The sequence below is a fragment of the Neoarius graeffei genome, chromosome 20 (genome assembly GCF_027579695.1).
Source record: "Neoarius graeffei isolate fNeoGra1 chromosome 20, fNeoGra1.pri, whole genome shotgun sequence".
Taxonomy (NCBI): Eukaryota; Metazoa; Chordata; class Actinopteri; order Siluriformes; family Ariidae; genus Neoarius; species Neoarius graeffei.
The window spans coordinates 47474994-47499360 of NC_083588.1; the positions used below are offsets into that span (position 1 = coordinate 47474994).

General features: G+C 44.2%; 1 protein-coding gene across 1 annotated transcript in view; it reads right to left on the bottom strand.

The window, feature by feature from the left end:
* Window positions 1-3377: 3377 nt before the first annotated feature.
* Window positions 3378-24367, bottom strand: part of spop (speckle type BTB/POZ protein) — a 151757-nt gene continuing 130767 nt past the window's right edge. Inside the window, exons 7-9 of the mRNA XM_060901837.1 lie at window positions 11144-11266; window positions 8307-8449; window positions 3378-4483 (exon numbers count right to left, since the gene is read on the bottom strand). Of these exons, the coding sequence (XP_060757820.1) occupies window positions 4339-4483; window positions 8307-8449; window positions 11144-11266 (411 nt within the window). The 3' untranslated portion in view covers window positions 3378-4338. The remainder of the gene's footprint in view (window positions 4484-8306; window positions 8450-11143; window positions 11267-24367) is intronic.

Sequence of the window (24367 nt, forward strand, 5' to 3'; positions counted from 1 at the left end):
GTTTTAGCTGATGGTGAAAACAGGAAGCACTGCCAGGATCTCAGACTAACACAAACACCTTCTACATGTACCAAGCACGTTTGTAATACACAGACTGTACCATACTGTTCATGTGCTGTGTAGACGGATACACACATTTGAATGGTGTTTGGTCTCATCTCATTATCTGTAGCCGCTTTATCCTGTTCTACAGGGTCGCAGGCAAGCTGGAGCCTATCCCAGCTGACTACAGGCGAAAGGCGGGGTACACCCTGGACAAGTCGCCAGATCATCACAGGGCTGACACATAGACACGGACAACCATTCACACTCACATTCACACCTACGGTCAATTTAGAGTCACCAGTTAACCTAACCTGCATGTCTTTGGACTGTGGGGGAAACCGGAGCACCCGGAGGAAACCCACGCGGACACGGGGAGAACATGCAAACTCCACAGAAAGGCCCTCGCCGGCCACGGGGCTCGAACCCGGACCTTCTTGCTGTGAGGCGACAGCGCCAACCGCTACACCACCGTGCTGCCCTGAACGGTGTTTGGTTTTCCACATAATTCCAGATGTTATTTCACAGTTTTGAGGTCTTCAGTATTGTTCTACAAGGTAGAAAATAATCAAAATACTGAAAAACCTCTGAATCAGTAGGTGTGTCCAAACTTTGACTCAAGACATACAATACCAGTCAAATCTGGCCCAATGAAGACCCTCAGTGAGAGCAAAAAGTGAGGCCCGCACAATGGGACAAGGGTAAGGAATAACACGACAGGACATGGTGTTTTAAGACTTTATTCTATCCATATTTACTGGATATGAGCAATCGCGTGCTCTGATTGGCTACTCTACTACTAGGATATCAGCCCATAAACCGTGAGTAAAGAAAAACAAAATGGCGGAGCGTCTTGCTGAACCAACCGAGGACGAAATAAAAACTACCTGTAAACACCCCCCCCCAAATAAATAAATAAAGCTACAAGATATGGAATAAAAGTATTTGACAAGAATGCATCTTTTATTTTTTTTTATTTTTGAGGAATTATTATAGCATTTTTCACAAATTGTTAGTTATTTTGCCAGTTGACATTCTAAGCAGCAATGATTTTGGATGTTTTGTATAACGGTTTTATTTATCAAACTTGCAAAAAATAAAAATGCTCCGTTTAATAAAATCCAGTGAATGCGGATAGAACAAAACAGTTATTCCACTCAATCTCGCCATACATGGCTTACAGCCAACTCGGTGCTACGTGCCTCATGACCATCAGCTCATATACGACTCGCTTTCGTGGAAAAACTTAATTGTCTGTGCTATTGTAGGAAAATAATCCATTTGGGGTGGCAACAGTAACTCGAGCTGTATCACCTGCCGCTATATGTAACCGACACATGATAAAATGTTACAGTAATCCTACATTATGAATCTGGACGTACAGTGGTCAAGGCTTGGGGTTGCAGAAAATTAATTTTGCGATGTTTCCCCCTGTGGCACGGTGGTGTAGTGGTTAGCGCTGTCGCCTCACAGCAAGAAGGTCCGGGTTCGAGCCCCGTGGCCGGCGAGGGCCTTTCTGTGCGGAGTTTGCATGTTCTCCCCGTGGGGTTCCTCCGGGTGCTCCGGTTTCCCCCACAGTCCAAAGACATGCAGGTTAGGTTAACTGGTGACTCTAAATTGACCGGAGGTGTGAATGTGAGTGTGAATGGTTGTCTGTGTCTGTCGCTACGTTCACACTGCAAGGCTTAATGCTCAATTCCGATTTTTTTGTGAGGTCATTCACATTAACAAATATATGCGACTTGTATGTGATCCTCGGTATGAACGAAAAGCGACCTAAAAGTGTTCCGCATGCGCATTGCAGGATACGACGACGTCACACGCAGTGAGCATGGCCAGTGTTTACGGAAGTAAAACTGCCCGGTTGCGGTATGACCCATCCAATCTAACTTGAATAGCTGCATCCCCTCAAATGGAAATCAGCTCCCTAACCTCTGCGTCCTTTCATTGAGAAGATTCAGAACCTTCACAGCCCGAAGCGTCCCTCGCATTGATGTCATGCGCCATGTTGTTGTAACTTTTTTTGAGAGACCCGCCGCCTACTTCAGCGCAGAATAGTGACGTTTGTGGCTTGTTGATGACGTGTAAGTCGGATGAATGCGACCTGGCGGTTCAGACTGAAGTCGCATATGAAAAGAGCGGATAGGAATCGGAATTAGGACCACATATCCAAACGGCCTGGGTCGGATTTAAAAAAAAATCGGATCTGTGTCGTTCATATTGTCAATAAAAGATCGGATACAGGTCACATATGGGCGAAAAGATCGGATTTGAGTCACTTCAGCCTGCAGTGTGAACGTAGCCTATGTGTCAGCCCTGTGATGACCTGGCGACTTGTCCAGGGTGTACCCCGCCTTTCGCCCGTAGTCAGCTGGGATAGGCTCCAGCTTGCCTGCGACCCTGTAGAACAGGATAAAGCGGCTACAGATAATGAGATGAGATGAAATGAGATGCTTCCCCCTAACGGTTTGGGCACCACAGAGTTAATTCCTGTCATCACTTACATTACAGCAGCTGTAAACAGTCATCCCTTCACCCACTGCTCTTTTTCCCCCTCTTTTGAAGTTAATATATGCCATCATATTGGGGGGGACAATCTTGGCAAAACGCAGCTTTTCATCATTTCCCCCCCAAGTCAGAATTCAGCCTTAGCGACTTCACAGGTTTTCCCCAGCTGCCACGCAAACGTGCAGTCTCTTGGACGTGTTGTCAGTGCATCTCCACATTTAGAAACCTACTGCATACGCAAGTCCATTTTCCCCCCCAGTCCCTTTATCATCCTAGTTCCTAGCACATCTCTAAAGTTAGTTACACTCATGGGTGTAAGAGAACTGTTTCGTCCAACATTAGCAGCGATGAACAAGTATACAGTTCATTTCCAAAGGCACTCCACAGCAAAATCTACAAACAGGCGGAGTGTGAGAGTGTGTGTGTGTTCACTTGCCTGTCAAATACAGACTTTAACAAGAAGTGATGTTTCCCCGGATCTGAACAAGTGCATCATTATTTCACTCTGTAGCTCTACAGAAGAAGAGAGAGGTCATTTATACTCCCTACTTTGAAGAGGTGGCTTTCATTTTTGTACTGTGATTCACTGGGTTTTTTTTTTTTTGAATCTCCAATCAAAACAGCTAGAAATAACTGCTTTATCTTCACCCAGAGACCTATGTGAAAAGAGACTTCAGCTAACTGTCAGCTCAACTTATTTCCATAAAACTGTTTTTCCCTCCCTTAGAAAAACTTGAATCTCTTTCAACCCACAACTAAGTCCATATATGAATGGACAAAAAGGCAAACACATGGGTAAACATGGTACAACAGTCATAAAACAAAAATGAACACAGCCAAGTTTATTATCTTTTTTTTTTTGTAGTTTATGTTTTCATACAGAAAGCCTGCGTTTAAATATAGAAGTGCTACAAGGAGGAGAAAATCTCAAATCAACATTAAAAGAAATATAACCTCGTATTTACATACTCCCCTTCTTTCAGCCCTCTTCCATCGATCTGTGCAAACCATACACTCTCCAATGCACAGAAGATAAACAGGAAGTCCGTTTGCACCTCTTTATTCTCCAACTGGCCAATCGGGAGTCGGGTCAGAGAACGCCAACAAGAAAGGTTCGGTAAAAGTCACTTTCTTCGGGATCTTACACTTGCAACAGGTTGAGGAGAAAAATGTCATCAAAAAGAGACACATGACCTACTTGAACGTCGGAACGAAATGCTGATGTCATCATAACGAGACAAGCTACCTATTTAAAAGCGCTGCAGTTCCCCAACAAGCGCTGGGTTGGTTTTCGCATCCTAAAATCCGTCTGTCACTGAGAAAGGGAACAAATAACGCACACACTGAAGGAGAATCCATCGCAGGGGACAGTGGGGAAGGTCACAGTCCACCGATAGAGTCCTTGTGTCCTGTATTAGTTGTCAACATCCATCTTGCCCATCGTTTCAGCCAATCTGTAGACACCATTGACTCCAGGATCCCGATGAAAGCTCACTTATCCTGGTTAGGCTGGGCAGTTGGGGAGGGGCGTCGAGGAGGGAGGAACCCTCGGGTACAGCACTGCCTCTATTGATGATCGTTCTGCTGGAGGTTCCCTGGAACGCCTGGGGTTTTGGGCTGAGGAGGACAGGGAGGGACACTACAGAACACAGTACCTTGGGATCAAAGGTTGGCTAGAGTCCCTACAGGGAGAATATTTAGAAGTTAAGGGGTACATTTTTAAGAATGGCGCCTCCGTGTGGGCAGTCCTGTCAAAGGGGGTGGGTGGGTGGGTTCAAGCTAAGGGCACTATGACTGTTTGAGGCGCTTTCGGGGTGGGCCCAGGAAGGGGCACTGGGCCGAAGCCAGGGAACGGTATGCCTCCGCAACCAGGTGAGGGTGAGAAGCCACCATGGACTTCCAGCCGGATGTCTCCATCACATCTGACGCATGGCTGAGAAAGAGAGAGAGAGAGAGAGAGAGAGATATTATTTTATACATAAAGTAGCTCTTGTTCGCATGATCTGCTTCCACCCTGAGGGGGCTAAACTGTACTATCACGCACACCAAATGGCCTTTAACGACATTTACCATGTGTCTGTATGGCGTGTCCTCCGCCTCACCCCACCAAACTCTTGGCGTTAACTGCTGTACAAAAGCAAGATCTGGCAGGAAGCTGGGTCTTGCCCTCTCATCTGGGAAACCATTTACCCCAAACATGCTAAAGGTCAATCAAGGACACCGTCTTGATATTATATTCCTTGAATGTAGGTTACAGCAGCAAACCCCTCAAGAGATAAACATCCACTACTGCGAACACATCCAGCCTATTCTGTAGTTGCTGCTGTTGGGTTTTTTTTGTCATGCTTTTATTGTGTGCCAGGATGAAGGCTGTAAGCGCTGCAGCTCAACCCAGCATGCTCCAGTCAAAACCCTCCAGCAATTCCTCAACAGATCAATAGCTCCACTATTACTCTGCATGACGCCACACAGCACCCAGGAGAGCACAAGGCGCTCAAACAAATAAAAGGAAAAAACGGTGATTGTGAACATACGACTGTTTTAGGAAAAGCGGACAAGCTGGGGAGGGGGGACGACCCAGAACCCTTGCCGAGGGTGGATGTGTTTGTATACCGCATGGTGTATGAACATGTACGAACACACAAAGTCGCAGCATAAGGAATATTTATTTAAGCAGCTGAACCATCTAGAGCAGTGGATATTGAAAAGATTTGATTCCTGGCAAACAGGTTTCATGGTGCACTTGTCTCATCAGACACTTGTATTTAACAAGTCGTGTTTCTATTGCATCTGATCAAACCTACAAAGACCACAGACGGTCTGTATGTGATGTAAGATGGCTGCAGTGCGGCGCAGTGGAGTGGAAGGACTGCACGATTCCTGCGACGATGGCCACGACAACGGTAATGAGATCATTTTTAACTGTGTGGCTCCATCAGGCATCGCGCAGTAAAGCAGTGCAGCACTCAGTGGGTCTCTCAAACCCACAAAACAAAGAGGATATTAAGAGCGAGTTTACAAGTTTTGTGCCATGCCGAATTGGCTAGGGGTGACCGATACAGACAAGCCGTTATTTCTGCACTACTGCCAGATTGATTCCCGAGCGGTTGTGGCTTTCTATTTTCAAAAACACCACCACACCTGATTTATGCCATTTATTTAACTGAAGATGCAGATTAGTCGAGTCTCTTCTCCATTTTCATTGAGCAATGACAGGAGCCAGCTTTCTCACTCTGATGGGTAGCTGGTGGTCAGAGACAGAAACTGTAGCTCAAGGACACTTAAGGATGGGTTCAACACTCACACAGGAGCATCATGGTCATGGATTTCGCTTTCTGGCTTGTGGTGCTATTGTGATTACTGAGTGCACGCAGAGAGAGAGAGAGAAATTTACACACACACGGGAAGAGACACAGACAGAAATTTAGAGAGAACATTCACAGAAACAGAAATTCAGGCCCTGTTTACATTATTTCGAATCAGCGGATCATCAGATTAACGTTTTTAAAACGATTCGCGTGCACACAGCAACGCCAATACACGATTCGCGTGCACACAGCAACGCCAATACATGATTCGCGTGCACACAGCAACGCCAATACACGGATACGCTTATCACATGACTAATTAGACGGCACGTCACATGATCCCAGTACATATCGGGCATGCGCAAGTCACTCACCACTTGCAAGTGGAAGGACGGCAAGCGAACACCTTCTCCAGCAGATAAACACACCTGGCTGTGATGTTCATGTTCTCACTGAGTTTAAGCGCCTGAAGGAGGTTGAAATGTGTAAATAAACCTCAGTGCGGCTCAGCGCTTCCTCCTGCGCTCCAAATCACTCCGCCCTGAACAGCGAGTGCCCTCTGGAGGGTGCGCACTCCGGCCCTGCGCAGCTCACAGAGCGCGCAAGTGAAGCGCACGAGCAGTGATTCGGGACTGAGCCGCTGTGTGTGTGATCCCAACGCCAGCGAATCAGGAAGGTGGATGTCGCAGTGACGTTGTCCAATGACGACGTCAGCTAGAGCTCAGCACAGCGTTTCCGCGTATTCTCAATGTTTACACAGCACCGGACCAGACACGATCTGGATTGAATACGTGGACCCTGGCGGATTCCCGTTTCCCGGCGTTTTAATGTAAACGGACAGTGCATCCGCGAAGAAAACGAGACAGATACGGTCTAATGTAAACTTGGCCTCAGACTAGAGCCCTACACTCCCGCGGGAGTCCCGCGGGACCCGACGCAAAGCAGTGCGGCGCGGGACAAATTCTGAAAGCTCACTGCAGGCGCGGGCAGGAGGGGGAGTGCACAATGCGGGAGCGGGCGGGAGAGGTGATAAGCTGCAGTCCCGCTAACTAAAAACGTGTTTAAAATAAAATTTATAAATTGTTAATTTATGTCTATCATGTATAATTTGTGCTGGATATTTTATTTGGCATTAATAACATTTTAAGATGCCTAAATTTGCGGATGTGGTCTAATCTCGCGTACGTTTCCGATTCCTTTCCGCTCTTCCGTGTTTGAGATCTCCGATCATGGCAGAAGAGCAGAGCTCCTCTAGTGAAGCTCACAGTGCTTCAAAAGTAAGTGCTGCTTTAAAAAGAGGTACATTTACCGTTAAAAAGTCAAGACATATAAGCTATGTGCAATGTACAATATTCTTAAAATCCACTGTAGATTTTGGTAGGTGTGTTGGGTATCTCTGTAAAGCCTCAGCTGCGCATGCCGCCTGGCAACGCGCACCCTCGCTCTGTGCGCTAGGTGAAGGATCGGTCAGTGGAGAGCTCAGCTAAGCTCAGCATGTTTAATTCCCCAAGCTAATGACAAGAACTTTCGTGAGAAATAACGCGAACGTCTGCATCATGCGGGATTTGCGGGCGGGAGCGGGACAAAATATGGCAGGCGCGGGCGGGAGCGGGACTGAAAATCATAATTATTTGAGGGAGCGGGACTGCACAATGCGGGAGCGGGCGGGACTGAAAATTCTGTCCCGCGCAGACCCTAATTCAGACACACAGACAAATGGAGAGAAAACATTTCACAGACAGAGGAATACAGAGACAGAAATTCTCTCTCTCACACACAAATTCTCACACAAATTCACACAGACAGTCAGGGAAAGAGAGAAATTCACACAGAGACAGACATTCTCTATCTCTCACACACACAACATTCACAGACAGAGAGATAAATTCAGACAGACAGACAGACAGACAAATAGAGAGAAAACATTCACAGACAGGAATACAGAGAGAAATTCACACAGACATTCAAGAGAGCAATTCTCTCTCTCACACACACACACACGAGAGAGAGGAATAGAAACAAATTCACACAGACAGACAGGGACAGACAGAAATTTTCTCTCACACAGACAGACAAACAAATGGCGAGAGAAAACATTCACAGGCAGAGGAACAGAGAGAGAGGAATACAGAGACAGAAATTCTCACACACAGAAAACCACAGAGAAAGAGAGACTAAAGATAAAGGCACACGGAGAGAAAAAGGGGCATTGAGAAGCATCACCCACTTGCATGAGTGCTCAAATAGAAAGTGGTGAGAGAAAGGGTAATTATATGAGAGGAGAATATAAATAAATCCTCAGTAAGGAGGAGCTGTCAGGTCTGAACCACAACCACCATGTCAGCGTATAAAATTACCTTAAAGGTTAAGATTTATCTACACTTTATCGCTCGTGTGAGCTGCGTGTCAGTGGAGCGTGTCGAGGCCGGGTAAAGGGCAGCCACTCACTAGTTGATGAAGTCGACGGCCTGGGTTTTGAGCTGATCGGCACTGTGCAGGTCGGCCAGAATCAGGATCTCGGCAGCGTTCTCCACAGACAGACTCGTACACAGGGCGTCCTCGCACATCACCTTCAAGCGCTCCAGAGCATACTGCACACACAGCCACAGAGAAACCCAATACATTCACACACGTGAATAAATATTTACTCCCATCAGAGTGCTGTAGAACCTACAATAAAGATAGAGATTCAAACACAGGAACAGCACAGCTCTGTTCCAGGACACGTTATGGAACAATATTTAATAAAGAGGTGACGTGGGACAATCTGAATAGACCTACATCAAGCGATATAAAATTAGACTAGGATATTAAAAGCAGGATGTACCGTAAGATCTTATGGCCCTTTTCTACTACCCTTTTTCAGCTCGCTTCAGCCCGACACGGCTCGCGTTTCGACTACCTCAGAGCAGCACGACTCAGCTCGCTTCAGCCCTGCTTAGCACCCAAAACTCGCACGGTTTTGGAGTGGGGCTGAAGCGAGCCAAACCGAGCTGAGTGAGGCTGGGGGCGTGAGGAGACACTCCCCTGTGCACTGATTGGTGAGGAGGAGTGTCCTCACATGCCCACACACGCCCTGCGAGCACGCTGGGATCTGTAAACACCGTAAACCCGGAAGAATTACGAATTACGAGAATTTCTGAAGCCTTATGCGCCTCGCCTCATCTATACGCTCTTGCCAGTATCTGTTGGCGTTGTCGGTGACAACGAGCCACAGCACCAAGACCAGCAACACTAACGACTCCATGTCCTCCATGTTTATTGTTCACTATTCGGGTCGTGAGACTACCGCTTAAAAGGTCACTGATGTCACTGTTTGCGCCGCCTAACAACATCACGTGACGTCCACCCACTTTCGCTAACTCCACCCAATGTGTCCACCCACTTCCAGCCAGCACGGTTCAGCGCGGTTGTAGTCGAAATGCAGCTCCAACAGCCCCACTCAGCTCGACTCAGCACGGCACGGCTCAGCCCAACTCAGCCGCGCTGGTAGTGGAAAAGCGGCATTAGATAAAACATTTCCGTAATGCGGAACTATCTAACGCGTTCTATCTAATTCGTAACTATCTAACGCGTTCATCGCTTACTTGCATACATTCTTTAATACACTGCAACCCTGCTACAATGAACTCCTTGGGGGGGGGGGGGGGGGGGGGGGGGGAGTCCAAATAGTTCATTATACTGAAACGCTCGTAATGCCGAAATGGACTCACCTGTCGTATGCAAAATTTTCAGCCCATTCTCTTCATCGCAAGTTTCTCCTTCTGAGTCGCTATCACAGTTCAGTGAGTTAAAGGATCATGAACAGCGTCGATGATTTATTTGTCCGTTATGGAAATGACTGAGATGACCAGTGTATCGTTGTCAGTCTCCACCCACTGACTCGTTCTGTTTTCTAAATCTCCTCCACTCAGTTCATTCATCTGTTGCAAAATCACCAATGATGTCAGCAGTCTTTCCATTCTTTTATCGATCCTTTGATCACCGTTAGTGATCGACACCTAAGCTAGACTAGTTAAGCCTTTGTTTTATGGCATATTGTTAACTTGACCGCAGACTTGATTACTGATTGATTGTCTTTGGTGGGAAGAGAAGCGCATGGCCCAGTCTTTTTTTTTTTTTAAACTCTGACTCGTTGTCATTAAAGGCAGGGGACACAAACAGTTTATTATAAGCAAAAGTTTGTAGTAAGAGAGCCTCATTATTAGCCTGGGCCCGCCCATCCTAAGCGTGTCAATCAACTTTGAGCATCTCCAACGGCCCTGGGTAGAGGCGTGTTCAAGGCAGTGACGTAGTAGAACTGCGACCGGAAGCCATAGATTGTTTACAGAATCTATGCCGGAAGCGCTTCATTCACTAGAAACATTACGAACATGGAGCAAGTTCTCATTGAAAACGGAGCAAAGAGCAGCCCTGGAGGTATTTATTGAAAGGAAGGACGTTTTCGCCTTGCTCCTGACCGGCTTCGGTAAGAGTTTAATCTACCAGTTAGCCCCGTCGCGTCACGTACGTCAGAGGAAAGAGTGATGTGATTGGTTTAAGCTTCGTCACAGCCTTTTCTGGCTTCGACCAGTAGCAAACTGAGGCATTTCAGGGAGGCGGGTCAACCACGCACTTTGGGAAACGGTTGGGCTTAATATCTTTGCCAGACCAAATGCTCGCAGAGCTTTGAAGTCGCGTTAGCCAGACTACCTCATTATAGCTGGTTGCAGTGTAATTTAATATCATACTTTTTTTGTGCAATGTCATCACTTTGACAACACACATTCACGCGAGACATTCAGACGTGTCAAACTAAAGCATGTGATCTCCATCGGGGCTCGGCTTGTCCTTTATCCGTCATCCAAAACGTGCAGGCGCGCACACAAGCAAAAAAGAAAAAAAAAGGTGCCTAGACAAAGTGTGAGGAGCTTTGGGATGCTTCATGACGAGAGAACCCACCATCAGTACACACTAGATGGTCTGAGAGCTATTTAAAAAGAAATAAATAACTAAATAAATAGGCAATGGCGCGCACACACCATTATGAGCAGGGCACTGAATAGCCCACTGTTATAAAGCTGCACAAGGCCAAAAAGAGCTGACGACATTTAAAAAAATAAAATAAAGGCAGAAATGAAAAGTGAGGTAATAAAACGATGGACAATGCGAGTGTGAGGTGCTTATGCAATGGAAACCTTTCAAAAGACAGGCTTCATCACTGCTGCTCACAATGTGTTTCTATTATTCTGTTACATTTAATAGAACAGGAACATTGCGTGCCAGCGTGTGCGTGCGCATGAGACCTTGTCAGCAGCAGCAAGCAGGTCGTCGGCCATCTTGTCCAGGTTGGGCGCTTTACCAGTGTAGATAAAACACATCATCTCCTTAAACACTTCGGGCTCCACGTCGTTAATCTCCACTCGGTTCTGCAAAACACAAGGACGTCAAAACGCAACGTTAATACTGTTCAGATAAACTCCAGGTCCCTCCTGTTTATAAACCTCTTGTTCATTGCTCCAGAGATATGGAGACAGAAAAAAGGTGAACAAGACTTTACTTTTAATGCAGATTGAAACAAGATCAACTGCGAGCTACTGCTCACTTACGTATATCCCCCCCGCTCCTATCAGAATGCAAGCAATCGAAGGAATAGGACGCTTATTATGAATGTTGACTTCAACAAATAATTAACCCTGAAACGAGTAAGTAAAGAGCAGTGTCTCTCCCCAAGGATTTCAAATAGCATCCTGCTCAACGGTCATTGTGAAATAGCATTTTGCTTCTTGAAAATAGCGTAAAAATCCACCCTACATGTTTCGTACATACATTCAGTCGGTAAACAGGAAGTCGATGTGCGACAGACCTGAAGACCGTGTACACGGTATAGAACCCCAAGCTGAAGCTCAGTACCAAATATCAAGCAGTTGTGATTTGTAGTTGCTGAGAAAAGTGCTACGAAAATGTTGTAAATACACACTATATGTTTCGTACATACATTCAGTCGGTAAACAGGAAGTCGATGTGCGACAGACCTGAAAACCGTGTACATGGTATAGAACCCCAAGCTGAAGCTCGGTACCAAATATCAAGCAGTTGTGATTTGTAGTTGCTGAGAAAAGTGTTACGAAAATGTTGTAAATACACACTATATGTTTCGTACATACATTCAGTCGGTAAACAGGAAGTCGATGTGCGACAGACCTGAAAACGGTACACACGGTATAGAACTCCAAGCTGAAGCTCGGTACCAAATATCAAGCAGTTGTGATTTGTAGTTGCTGAGAAAAGTGTTACGAAAATTTTGTAAATCCACGCGATACGTTTCGTACATACATTCAGTCGGTAAACAGGAAGTCGATGTGCGACAGACCTGAAAACCGTGTACATGGTATAGAACCCCAAGCTGAAGCTCGGTACCAAATATCAAGCAGTTGTGATTTGTAGTTGCTGAGAAAAGTGTTACGAAAATGTTGTAAATACACACTATATGTTTCGTACATACATTCAGTCGGTAAACAGGAAGTCGATGTGCGACAGACCTGAAAACGGTACACACGGTATAGAACTCCAAGCTGAAGCTCGGTACCAAATATCAAGCAGTTGTGATTTGTAGTTGCTGAGAAAAGTGCTACAAAATTTTTGTAAATCCACACAATACGTTTCGTAAATACATTCCGTCGGTAAACAGGAAGTCGATGTGCGACAGACCTGAAAACGGTACACACGGTATAGAACCCCAAGCTGAAGCTCGGTACCAAATATCAAGCAGTTGTGATTTGTAGTTGCTGCGAAAAGTGCTACGAAATTTTTGTAAATCCATACAATACGGTTTGTAAATACATTCCGTCGGTAAACATGAAGTCGATGTGCGATAGACCTGAAAACGGTACACACGGTATAGAACCCCAAGCTGAAGCTCGGTACCAAATATCAAGCAGTTGTGATTTGTAGTTGCTGAGAAAAAAAAGTGTTACGAAAATTTTGTAAATCCGCGCTACATGTTTCGTACATACATTCAGTCGGTAAACAGGAAGTCGATGTGCGACAGACCTGAAAACCGTGTACACGGTATAGAACCCCAAGCTGAAGTTTGGTACCAAGTGGCTATGATTTATGCTTGCTGAGAAAAAGGATGTTTTGGACAGATGGAGATATGGACAGATGTAAACCAGTATACCCTCCTCCTTCGGAGCGGGAGTATAATAAATCACAACAATAAATAAATTCACCCATTCCTGAAGAACACACAGTTCAATAAATTAGAAGTAAGTGGTTTAAAACATTGTGCATATGCTCTTTTTGCTCAGTCATAGAGATGCGGGTTCGTTTGTGTTCATGCCCTTCAGTCCCAAACCACAGCGATATGTAAAAGGAATGACAACAGGCTGTGCTGTTCCATGAGAATAACACACTCCAGTTGGGAGTGATGCGCCGCGACCACCAACGCCAACCGCCTGTGCATTATTTTGGTACAACACCGCAGTCTTTTGTTCTGCTTATACCACAGCACTTTGCCAGTGGTTATTATAATAATCCTAATTTATTAACGAATGGCACGTTGCACATTGTAGTGGTTTATAGTTAAATTTAATGTTGTGGAACGTCCGAGTTAAAAGCTAGTTCCTGTTTTCATAGACATTACAGCTGCGATCAACAGCTCTGTTCCAACCCCTCCTTCTTGCTGGGATCTCTCCCTCTCTCCCCTATTATTTTACTGAGAAACCGCAAAGTGCAAACTCCTCTCTACTAAAGACTTTCCTGAACTGGGAAACTTTGTCATCAAGCGCTTACCGGCGAGACTCCAAAATAAAATTTAATAAATATGTCACATCAGTGATGACAAGCTTACTTTGTTTAAACAAACATTTTGCTTTTAATTTTAGATTATGCAAGTCTGTGTATGAACTGTTACTATAGAAACAACCACCACCTATTAAACAGAGTGCATTAATATAAACCTGTTGTTCATGTCACAGCCAGAAGTGCGGTCCCAGAGCCGTGTAGTTATACAGTGGGGCAAAAAAGTATTTAGTCAGTCACCAATTGTGCAAGTTCTCCCACTTAAAAAGATGAGAGAGGCCTGTAATTTTCATCATAGGTACACTTCAACTATGAGAGACAGAATGAGAAAAAAAAAATCCAGAAAATCACATCGTCTGATTTTTTAAAGAATTTATTTGCAAATTATGGTGGAAAATAAGTATTTGGTCAATAACAAAAGTTCATCTCAATACTTTGTTATATACCCTTTGTTGGCAATGACAGAGGTCAAACGTTTTCTGTAAGTCTTCACAAGGTTTTCACACACTGTTGCTGGTATTTTGGCCCATTCCTCCATGCAGATCTCCTCTAGAGCAGTGATGTTTTGGGGCTGTCGCTGGGCAACATGGACTTTCAACTCCCTCCAAAGATTTTCTATGGGGTTGAGATCTGGAGACTGGCTAGGCCACTCCAGGACCTTGAAATGCTTCCTACGAAGCCACTCCTCCGTTGCCCAGGCGGTGTGTTTGGGATCATTGTCATGCTGAAAGACCCAGCCACGTTTCATCTTCAATGCGCTTGCTGATGGAAGGAGGTTTTCACTCAAAATCTCATGATACATGGCCCCATTCATTCTTTCCTTTACACGGATCAGTCGTCCTGGTCCCTTTGCAGAAAAACAGCCCCAAAGCATGATGTTTCCACCCCCATGCTTCACAGTAGGTATGGTGTTCTTTGGATGCAACTCAGCATTCTTTCTCCTCCAAACACGACAAGTTGAGTTTTTACCAAAAAGTAATATTTTGGTTTCATCTGACCATATGACATTCTCCCAATCCTCTTCTGGATCATCCAAATGCTCTCTAGCAAACTTCAGACGGGCCTGGACATGTACTGGCTTAAGCAGGGGGACACGTCTGGCACTGCAGGATTTGAGTCCCTGGTGGCGTAGTGTGTTACTGATGGTAGCCTTTGTTACTTTGGTCCCAGCTCTCTGCAGGTCATTCACTAGGTCCCCCTGTGTGGTTCTGGGATTTTTGCTCACCGTTCTTGTGATCATTTTGACCCCACGGGGTGAGATCTTGCGTGGAGCCCCAGATCGAGGGAGATTATCAGTGGTCTTGTATGTCTTCCAATTTCTAATAATTGCTCCCACAGTTGATTTCTTCACACCAAGCTGCTATTGCAGATTCAGTCTTCCCAGCCTGGTGCAGGTCTACAATTTTGTTTCTGGTGTCCTTTGACAGCTCTTTGGTCTTGGCCATAGTGGAGTTTGGAGTGTGACTGTTTGAGGTTGTGGGCAGGTGTCTTTTATACTGATAACGAGTTCAAACAGGTGCCATTAATACAGGTAATGAGTGGAGGACAGAGCAGCCTCTTAAAGAAGTAGTTATAGGTCTGTGAGAGCCAGAAATCTTGCTTGTTTGTAGGTGACCAAATACTTATTTTACCGAGGAATTTACCAATTAATTCATTAAAAATCCTACAATGTGATTTCCTGGATTCTTTCCCCCCATTCTGTCTCTCATAGTTGAAGTGTACCTATGATGAAAATTACAGGTCTCTCTCATCTTTTTAAGTGGGAGAACTTGCACAATTGGTGGCTGACTAAATACTTTTTTGCCCCACTGTACAACAATAGGGTTGTTCTTTGGTAATGGAATTACATTCACAGCAAAATGTGGTAACTTTTTTTTTTTTTAGTTGCAGTATTCAAGATAACGGTATTTAAAAAAAATGTCACACTGTATGGGGTATCTTTTGACCAGACAAAAGCATAGAAAAATTGGCTGTGCTTAACTCTGAACGCAAAATCTTTTATGAGGAAAGAAAAGTCAGTCACGGAATTAGGTCAGAAAAACCTGAACTATCATTTCTTAAAATTCAATCCAACATTTCTCTGAAGCGACTTTGGTATAACTAGGGTGATGATTTTTAAATATGGTTTTTGGTACATTTTGCCTTGGATTCCATACTTTAGCAATATCACTGAGCTGACAAATTAAGGCAATCATTTCATAACGTTGGCGCCTCTGCTGAAGAATTGCCCAATAATACACACCTTCTGACCAATCCGATTCATTTACATCACCGCCAGCAACATCACGACACGTTAAACCAATGCTCCCAGTTCCCACCGTGGCAAAAGATTATTGTTACTAGGTCACCAGGAGACAGATTAACATTTCGACTTTCCTTTTTCTCCCATGCTAGCAAGTGGCCTAGTGGTTAGCGTGTCTGCCTCTCGATCGGGAGATCGTGAGTTCTACTTGCGGTCGGGTCATACCAAAGACCATCATAAAAATGGTGCCGACTGGTGTCTGGCAAGGCACGCTGCAATACAGATGTGACTGGGGAGTCAAACTCTCATGGTTACCAGAGGACCCGCCCCCCACTGTAACCCTAGCTGTGTAATATAGGCGAGAGACTGAGGACAACGAAACTGAGATTGGCGCCGCAAAACGCGCCATGAATGGTGCAGGAAGGACTTTGACTTTTTCTCCCATTCCAACATGACGCCGTTCCAGCATAAACAGTTTTCAGTGCGAGAATGCACGGGGTGCTTGTTTTGATTATTACAAGATTGTCCAATTGAAATGCACACATTCTGAGCCACGGTAAATCCACCCTCCTCAACCACTACTAATCAAACAGAGCTGGGATGAGTCCTCAAATTCAAGAAACAAACCAAATAATACACCAGGTTCTCTCTGGAATTTGCCAAAGGTGAGCTAATGCTCGGGGGGGGTCCTGAGGGCATGCCCACCCCCCAGAAAATGTAGAAATTTATGTGCATTCTCAGCTAATAAATTACTAACCATTTCCCAGTAAAATACTTGCAAAATATGTATGCAATTTCCCTCCAGATGCGTGCGCTTGGCTTTCTCAGTTCCCCTCTGTAGTACGCTGCCTGGCTCTGTAACATAACTACATAGTGAGCTCATTCGGTGCGTGTGTAATGTACGTGATGTGCTTCTGGTGTGGTATAGTTTTAATTTCAGCATAAATATTTGTACACGGTTAGTTATTTGCACTTGTACTTTGTAAGTATGAAGCCTTAGCTAAGTGATCAGACATCTCTATAGGGACTGAGGCATTCCAGGTAGCTTATGGATATGAAAATATTAATTACAAATATGGCATCACTTGCAGTCATGCTAGACCTGAATCGAAGACAATTTCATGGCGAAATAATTGGATTTGCAGTAAATTACAGGCAGCGGAGACTATGTATATAAAATCACTTGAACATTGAAAGGCAAGTTTTCTTCATTTTTTTCCTGGGATCGAGTAGCCGGCGCAGACTGTGTGTAGGCGGAGAAAACCGCCAGTCGCCGGTGCTTGTGGACATCTCTGAATATATAAAGCAGGTGAAAAGGTACGTTCCCATGAGGAAGTGGTTTAGTGCGATTTCTATAGACCATTTAAAAACTTTCAGGAGACAAAGGACCATCCTTTGCTTTCTGCACAACCTTCAACATTACCATATGCACACATCACGCACGCATGCACGCTGCAATCCAGGGATTAGTCTGATACAATCACTCTCAACGAAATGGAAAAACAATGAACGCATCATCCCCTTATTCCAGAAAAATCAACATCAGTGTCTCTAACTTCATAAATAAAACTGACACAAGGACAGAACATTCTCTCAGAATAAAAAAAAAACCCAAACAAAATCATCGTGTTCTTTTTCTATTCTATTTTTTTTTCCTTCTTCCAGGTTGATTTCTTAGAATTAATCCCCCCCCCGGCCACTGTAGCGGCTTTTTATTGCTCGCTGCTGTGCTAACAGCCACCAAGCACCTTTTTTTCCAGCTCCGCCTGGGAACCAATTACAATCCTGCTTTATCCAAAGCACAACGACCCGCACAACATGACTGAGGTCAACGCAATGAAGCTCAACAATAAAGCGCGCGCGCGCACACCCCTTTCTGCTGTGACTAAGCAGAAAGGAGAGGTGAAAAACATGTCTATAAAAGCCACAAATCTCAATTAAGTTCACACTTTTCAAACGAAAAGGTCAAAACAAGATTTCACTCAAGCAATTTATCAACACCTGACTAAACAAAAGAGCCACACACTGTATGTGCAGCGCTTCTCACACACACCTCAACTGCAGCAATTGTTCTTAGGAGCTGATGTGCCTTTGTACAGACTGGTATCCCCTTCGGTTTTTCCTTAAGAATGACTATTAAAAAAAATGACGAAGCATCACATGAGCTCAGATTATTTTTCACCTCACGCATGTTAAACGTGGATTTGAACAGGGTTCCCGCTGGCGCTCGTCATCGATGAACATAATCCATCAGTATTGAAGTTACGAGCAGTCGTCATATTGACGAACGTCATCATCATAAGTCAACTTTTCCAGAAATCCCTCCACTTGTGAAGAGACGGCGGGAAGCCAGAGTGTAAACTACGAGCATGTGCTTGTGACCAATAAAAATCGACTATGCATAATGACCAAATGGGCGCCAAGCTTGTGACCGATCGCATTGCGTCTTAAAGCGGCCTGCTGGGGTGGTGTAATTATCTCTGCGTGAACCGAACAATGGCGCAGTCTAAGCTGATGAAGTTTTTTTGGGTGGGCTTCTTCAAGCACTGAAGATGATTCACAGCCACAAAGGAGGTAGACTCAGAGCCCTGACTGTCCCCGAACACATCGGACAGTGTCAGTAATACAGGGGTCGGAAAATAAAAACAGCAAAGTGAAAAAGTGCTGTCAGTCGGCAAGCGACTGAAGGGAGCTCTGTTTCAGAGGGCGGGGCGTCTTGAGTCCCCGCGGCGAACACATGATGAAAAACGACGCGTCATTCTGTGTTCGGTTCGTATATCGACAGGAAAATCAGACTGCTTCACTGTTGGTTGTTCCAAGACTCTTCTTGACTCTGTTCAACTGTAAATCAAGTTGTGTTCGGTGGTGTCGTGGTTAGCGCTGTCGCCTCACAGCAAGAAGGTCCTGGGTTCGAGCCCAGCGGCCGGTGAGGGCCTTTCTGTGTGGAGTTTGCATGTTCTCCCCGTGTCCGCGTGGGTTTCCTCCGGGTGCTCTGGTTTCCCCCACAGTCCAAAGACATGCAGGTTAGGTTAACTGGTGACTCTAAATTGACCGTAGGTGTGAATGTGAAGGGTTGTTTGTCTCTGTGTCAGCCCTGCGATGATGGATAGGCTCCAGCTTGCCTGCGACCCTGTAGAACAGGATAAGCGGCTACAGATAATGGATGGATAGATGGATGTTCAAGTAAAAGGCTAAAGGAAGTCCTAATCCCTCTTTAGAATAATTCTCAGTTAAAATTACCTTCAGTAAGCTCAAACTAAAGAGGTTTATTTTAGTGTGATGGTGCACAGGGCGCCCAACATCAAGTCTTATTAGAGGCTGGAGTGAAACCCAAATTTTATATGTAATTGAGAGGTCTGTACGGTATCTGTACAAATATTTGAATTGTGCCAGTTTGGTTGGTATAAACCTTTATTTTTTTCACGGTCCGGTTTCCATCAAATCGTGCGCTCCGATTGGCTCGCGAGCGGTCCGGAATCCTATGATCCCCGGTTACGGACCTTTGGCGGCTCGCTCGTTTGCAACAACATAGTAGCAATTTTTGGCAACATCTATTTTCACATTTCTCAGTATAACAGCATTCATTTTACAGCATGGATAGCGATAACGACAGTGTTCACAGCGAAAGCGAGTTTTACTACACTGAGAAAGACAAAATTAAAAAAAAAAAAAAATTTCAGGAAAAAGCTGAAAACCTGTAACTAACACCAAGCAAAAACACGGCTGAATCCTGAATCCAATTTTGTATAAATAGGGGACGACATAGGCGGCAAAATGTAGTTTTTTTTCCCCCTGCCATGGAAGTGCACTTGTATACCGAGGAGGAAGCAATTTGCATTACAACCGTGAATGAGGATTCAAAATGCCGGCTCGCCTTGGCTTTGTTTTCCCTTTCGGGCGCTCTCGTTTTCTATTAGAATTTGGTAAAGAAAAAAAATATATACAGTGAGAGTAAAAAGTATTTGATCCCTTGCTAATTTTTTTTTTTGTTAATATATTTTTATTGCTTTCACATAGAAACCGTTGTTACACGCCAAACAGCAATGCATAATGTATAAAAGACAAAATCCCTTGCTAATTTTGTTGGTTTGCCCACTAATAAAGACATGATCATTCTATACTTTTAATGGTAGATGTATTCTAACATGGAGAGACAGAATATCAAAAAGAAAATCCAGAAAATAACTTTAAAGAATATATATTAATTGATTTGTATTTCATTGAGGGAAATAAGTATTTGATCCTCTAGTATGCATTAGGAGTTCTGGCTTTCACAGACCAGTTAGACACTCCCAATCAACTTGTTACCTGAACTGAAGACACCTGTTCTAACTAATCACCTGTATGAAAGACACCTGTTCACAGAATCAGACAATCAGACAGATTCCAAACTCTCCAACATGGGTAAGACCAAAGAACTCTCTCAGGACCTCAGAGACAGGATTGTTGACCTGCACAAATCTGGAATGGGCTACAAAAACATTAGCAAGATGCTGGGTATTAAAGTAACAACCACTGGTGCAATTGTGAGAAAATTTAAGAAGTATAACATGACCATCAATAGACCTCGGTCTGGTGCTCCACAGAAGATTTCACCTCGTGGGGTGGCAATGATCATGAGAACTGTGAGAAATCGGCCTGCAACCACACAGCGGGAGTTAGTGAATGACCTCAAGGCAGCTGGGACCACAGTCACCAGGAAAACAATTGGCAACACTTTGTGCTGCAATGGATTAAAATCCTGTAGTGTCCGAAAGGTACCCCTGCTTAAGAAGGCACATGTGGAGGCCCGCCTAAAGTATGCCAATGATCACCTCAAAGATGTACAAAGTGATTGGGAGAAGGTTCTGCGGTCAGACGAGACCAAAATTGAACTATTTGGCCTAAACTCTACTCGTCATGTGTGGAGGAAGAAAAATGCTGCCTATGACCCCAGGAACACTGTGCTCACCGTCAAGCATGGAGGTGGAAGCATTACGTTTTGGGGGTGTTTCTCTGCCAAGGGCACAGGGCTACTTCACCGCATCAGTGGGAAGATGGATGGAGCCATGTACCATGCAGTCCTGAGGGACAACCTCCTCCCCTCTGCCAGGAAGTTGAAAATGGGCCGTGGTTGGGTCTTCCAACATGACAACGACCCGAAGCATACAGCAAAGGCAACAAAGGAGTGGCTCAAGAAGAACCACATTAAGGCCATGGAGTGGCCCAGCCAGTCTCCGGACCTCAATCCAATCGAAAATCTATGGAGGGAGCTGAAGGTCCGAGTTGCCAAGCGACAGCCCACCAACCTTAATGATTTAGAGAGGATCTGCAAAGAAGAGTGGGCCAAAATTCCCCCTGATGTGTGCTAACCTTGTGGTTAACTACAACAAACATCTGTCCGCTGTGCTTGCAAACAAAGGCTTTGCCACCAAGTATTAAGTGCTTTTGGCTAGAGGGATCAAATACTTATTTCCCTCAATGAAATACAAATCAATTAAAATGTATTCTTTAAAGTTATTTTCTGGATTTTCGTTTTGATATTCTGTCTCTCCATGTTAGAATACATCTACCATTAAAAGTATAGAATGATCATGTCTTTATTAGTGGGCAAACCAATAAAATCAGCAAGGGATCAAATACTTTTTACTCTCACTGTACATTATTTACCAGCTTAAGGTCAGTCCGTATGGTGAAATACCGTGACCTCGGCCTTAAATACTGACCTCGGCCCAGAGACCTCGGTCAGTACTTTCAAGACCTCGGTCACGGTCTTTCATGGTATGGACCTCCCAGCTGGGAAATAATATATATATATATATATATATATATATATATATATATATATATATATATATATATTTTTTTTTTGCGGTCCGGTTTCCATCAAATCCTGCGCTCTGATTGGCTGGCGACCAGGTCCGGACCCCAGTTACGGACCCCGGGTACAGACCTCTGGCGACTCGCTCGTTCACAACAAAAAACATGGTAGCATTTTTTGTCAACATGTATTTTCGCATTTCTCAGGAGAATAGCATTAATTTTACATCATGGATAGTGATAACGACAGTGTTCACAGCGAAAGCGGGTTTTACTACCCTGAAGACGACGAAATAAAAGAAAACATTTCAGAAGAAAGCTAAAAACCTGTAACTGTTGCTAACGCTGAGCAAAAACATGGCTGAATCCTGAATGAATCAATTTTGCATAAATAGGGGACTACATAGGCAGCAAAATGTAGTTTTTTTTCCTGCCATGGAAGTGCACTTGTATACTGAGGAGGAAGCAATTTGCTTTACAGCCGTGAATGAGGATTCAAAATGGCATTAATTTTACAACATGGATAGCGATAACAGTGTTCACAGTGAAAGCGAGTTTTACTACCCTGAGGAAGAAGAAATAAAAGAAAACATTTCAGGAGAAAGCTAAAAACCTCTAACTGTTGCTAACGCCGAGCAAAAACATGGCTGAATTTTGAATGACTCAGTTTTGTATAAATAGGGGACTAAATAGGCGGCAAAATGTAGTTTTGGTTTTTTTCCTGCCATGGAAGTGCACTTGTATACCGAGGAGGAAGTAATTTTCATTACAGCCATGAATGAGGATTCAAAATGGCGGCTCGCCTCGGTTTTCCCTTTCGGGCGCTTTCGTTTTCTGTTAGAATTTGGTAAAGAAAAAAAAAAAATTATTTACCAGCTTAAGGTCGGTCCGTATGGTGAAATACCGTGACCTCGGCCGTAAATACTTAAGTACTTTCAAGACCTCGGTCACGGTATTTCACGATACGGACCTCCCAGCTGGTAAATAACATGTATGTATAAAGTCGACTTTGACAAGTCAGTAACCAAGAAAAAAAAATACAGACCAAGTGAAGAAAAAAAAAAATAAGAAAAAGTGAATAATACTTCTTTGACTTGATTTTTCAAGGAAAAAAGTGGAGAATATTTTTCAGGACCCAGAAGGAGCGCTGGTTTAAGTACATAAAGCACAAGCATACAATCAAATCAATCAATCTCACCATTTTCCCTCCTAAACTAGATCTAATATTTTAATACCTTTATATATAAAACCCTCTCTTTTTGACCAAAGGCAGAGAGGCAAGAGTGCAAGAGAGGGAAACAGGGAAGGAAGACCAAGATGGGAGTGTGCGGAGAGATGGAAGGAGAGCGCAAGGAGACCAAGGGAGAACAAAGAAAGAGACCAAGAGGGAGAGAGTGAAACACAGTAAGAGACAGAGAGGAAAAAGGGGGGGGGGGGGGGGACAACAGAAACAGAGGGAGTCAGAGCAAGACCCTGAAAAAGAGAAAGACAAGGTGAGATACAAAAGAAAGGGGCAGAGAGAGAGAGAGAGAGAGAGAGATCCTGGAACCTGTTAAGACGGAAAACGCCATTAACAAACAAGAGGAAATGTCTTAAAACAAAAGTTTCTCCTAAGCCAAATCTAGACATCCCAAATGCCAGCACATCTGAAAATAAAAAAAAAAAAAAAGGTATGATGAAATTCTAGGAAAGAGGGATCGGGGGGAAAAAAAATGAGCAGGGGAGGGGGGGATGGCCCAGTGAGCCAGCAGTTTGTGAAAGGAAGGAAAGTGCAGGGAGGAAATAGAGAAATCAGGAAGCATGTCAGTGAGAGGAGAACAGTGAATACTGCTGCGTCAGGAACGCGCGAGGGTTATGACAATGCTGTCACTGTGTCGGAAAAAAAAAAAGCACAGACGTTACAAGAGGTTCACAACGTATTATTTTTACTGCCAAGATACTGAGCTACATAATAACAGTCTCCGCTCAGCTCACACAGCAAACTTCACGGATTAGTGACTGCACCACATAAAGCATCACATATTTCTCCAAACTAAAAAAAAAAACCCAAACAACTTATTTGTCCACAAACTGCTCAGTCTTCCCAGTTAAATCTCAGGATTATGGGATATATTTTATAGCACAACAAAGGACGCTTATTCAAACACTCCCTTTAGATATTACTTCCTAATTCCTGAAGCGTTGTGTTTCACAATGTAACAGGACACTAGTATTAACATCATATACTGCTGACTGTCCAGTGGGTCACAGGTGCCGACTGTGTAGATTAGATCCGGATACAGACACAGCCAAGGGGAGACGCAGCAGAGACAACGAACGTATAAAACAAAACAGGGTCATTTCAGAGACTTGAGTTTTCTATCGTAGATCTTCTGTTGCAGTTCAACCAGTCACGTGTTTATGTAAATTCTTATTGATGACAAAAAAAAAAAAAAAAAAAGGTGTCTGTAGACGTACTCAAGTTCATGGTACTTAAAGGAGAACTCAAGTCATTTTTAAAAACTTGCTTCATTTCTTAATTAACGTGTTATACAATTACGTTTTCGGTTTTAGTAACCTTATATCGTGACTCGTATTGGCAACTAATCGCAATTAAATATTATACTTATCGGCCTATTCGGTTTTTAACCATATTGAATTTAGTTCGTTTGGTCCACGGCGGGCGTCGCTTATCCGCGCGATCTTC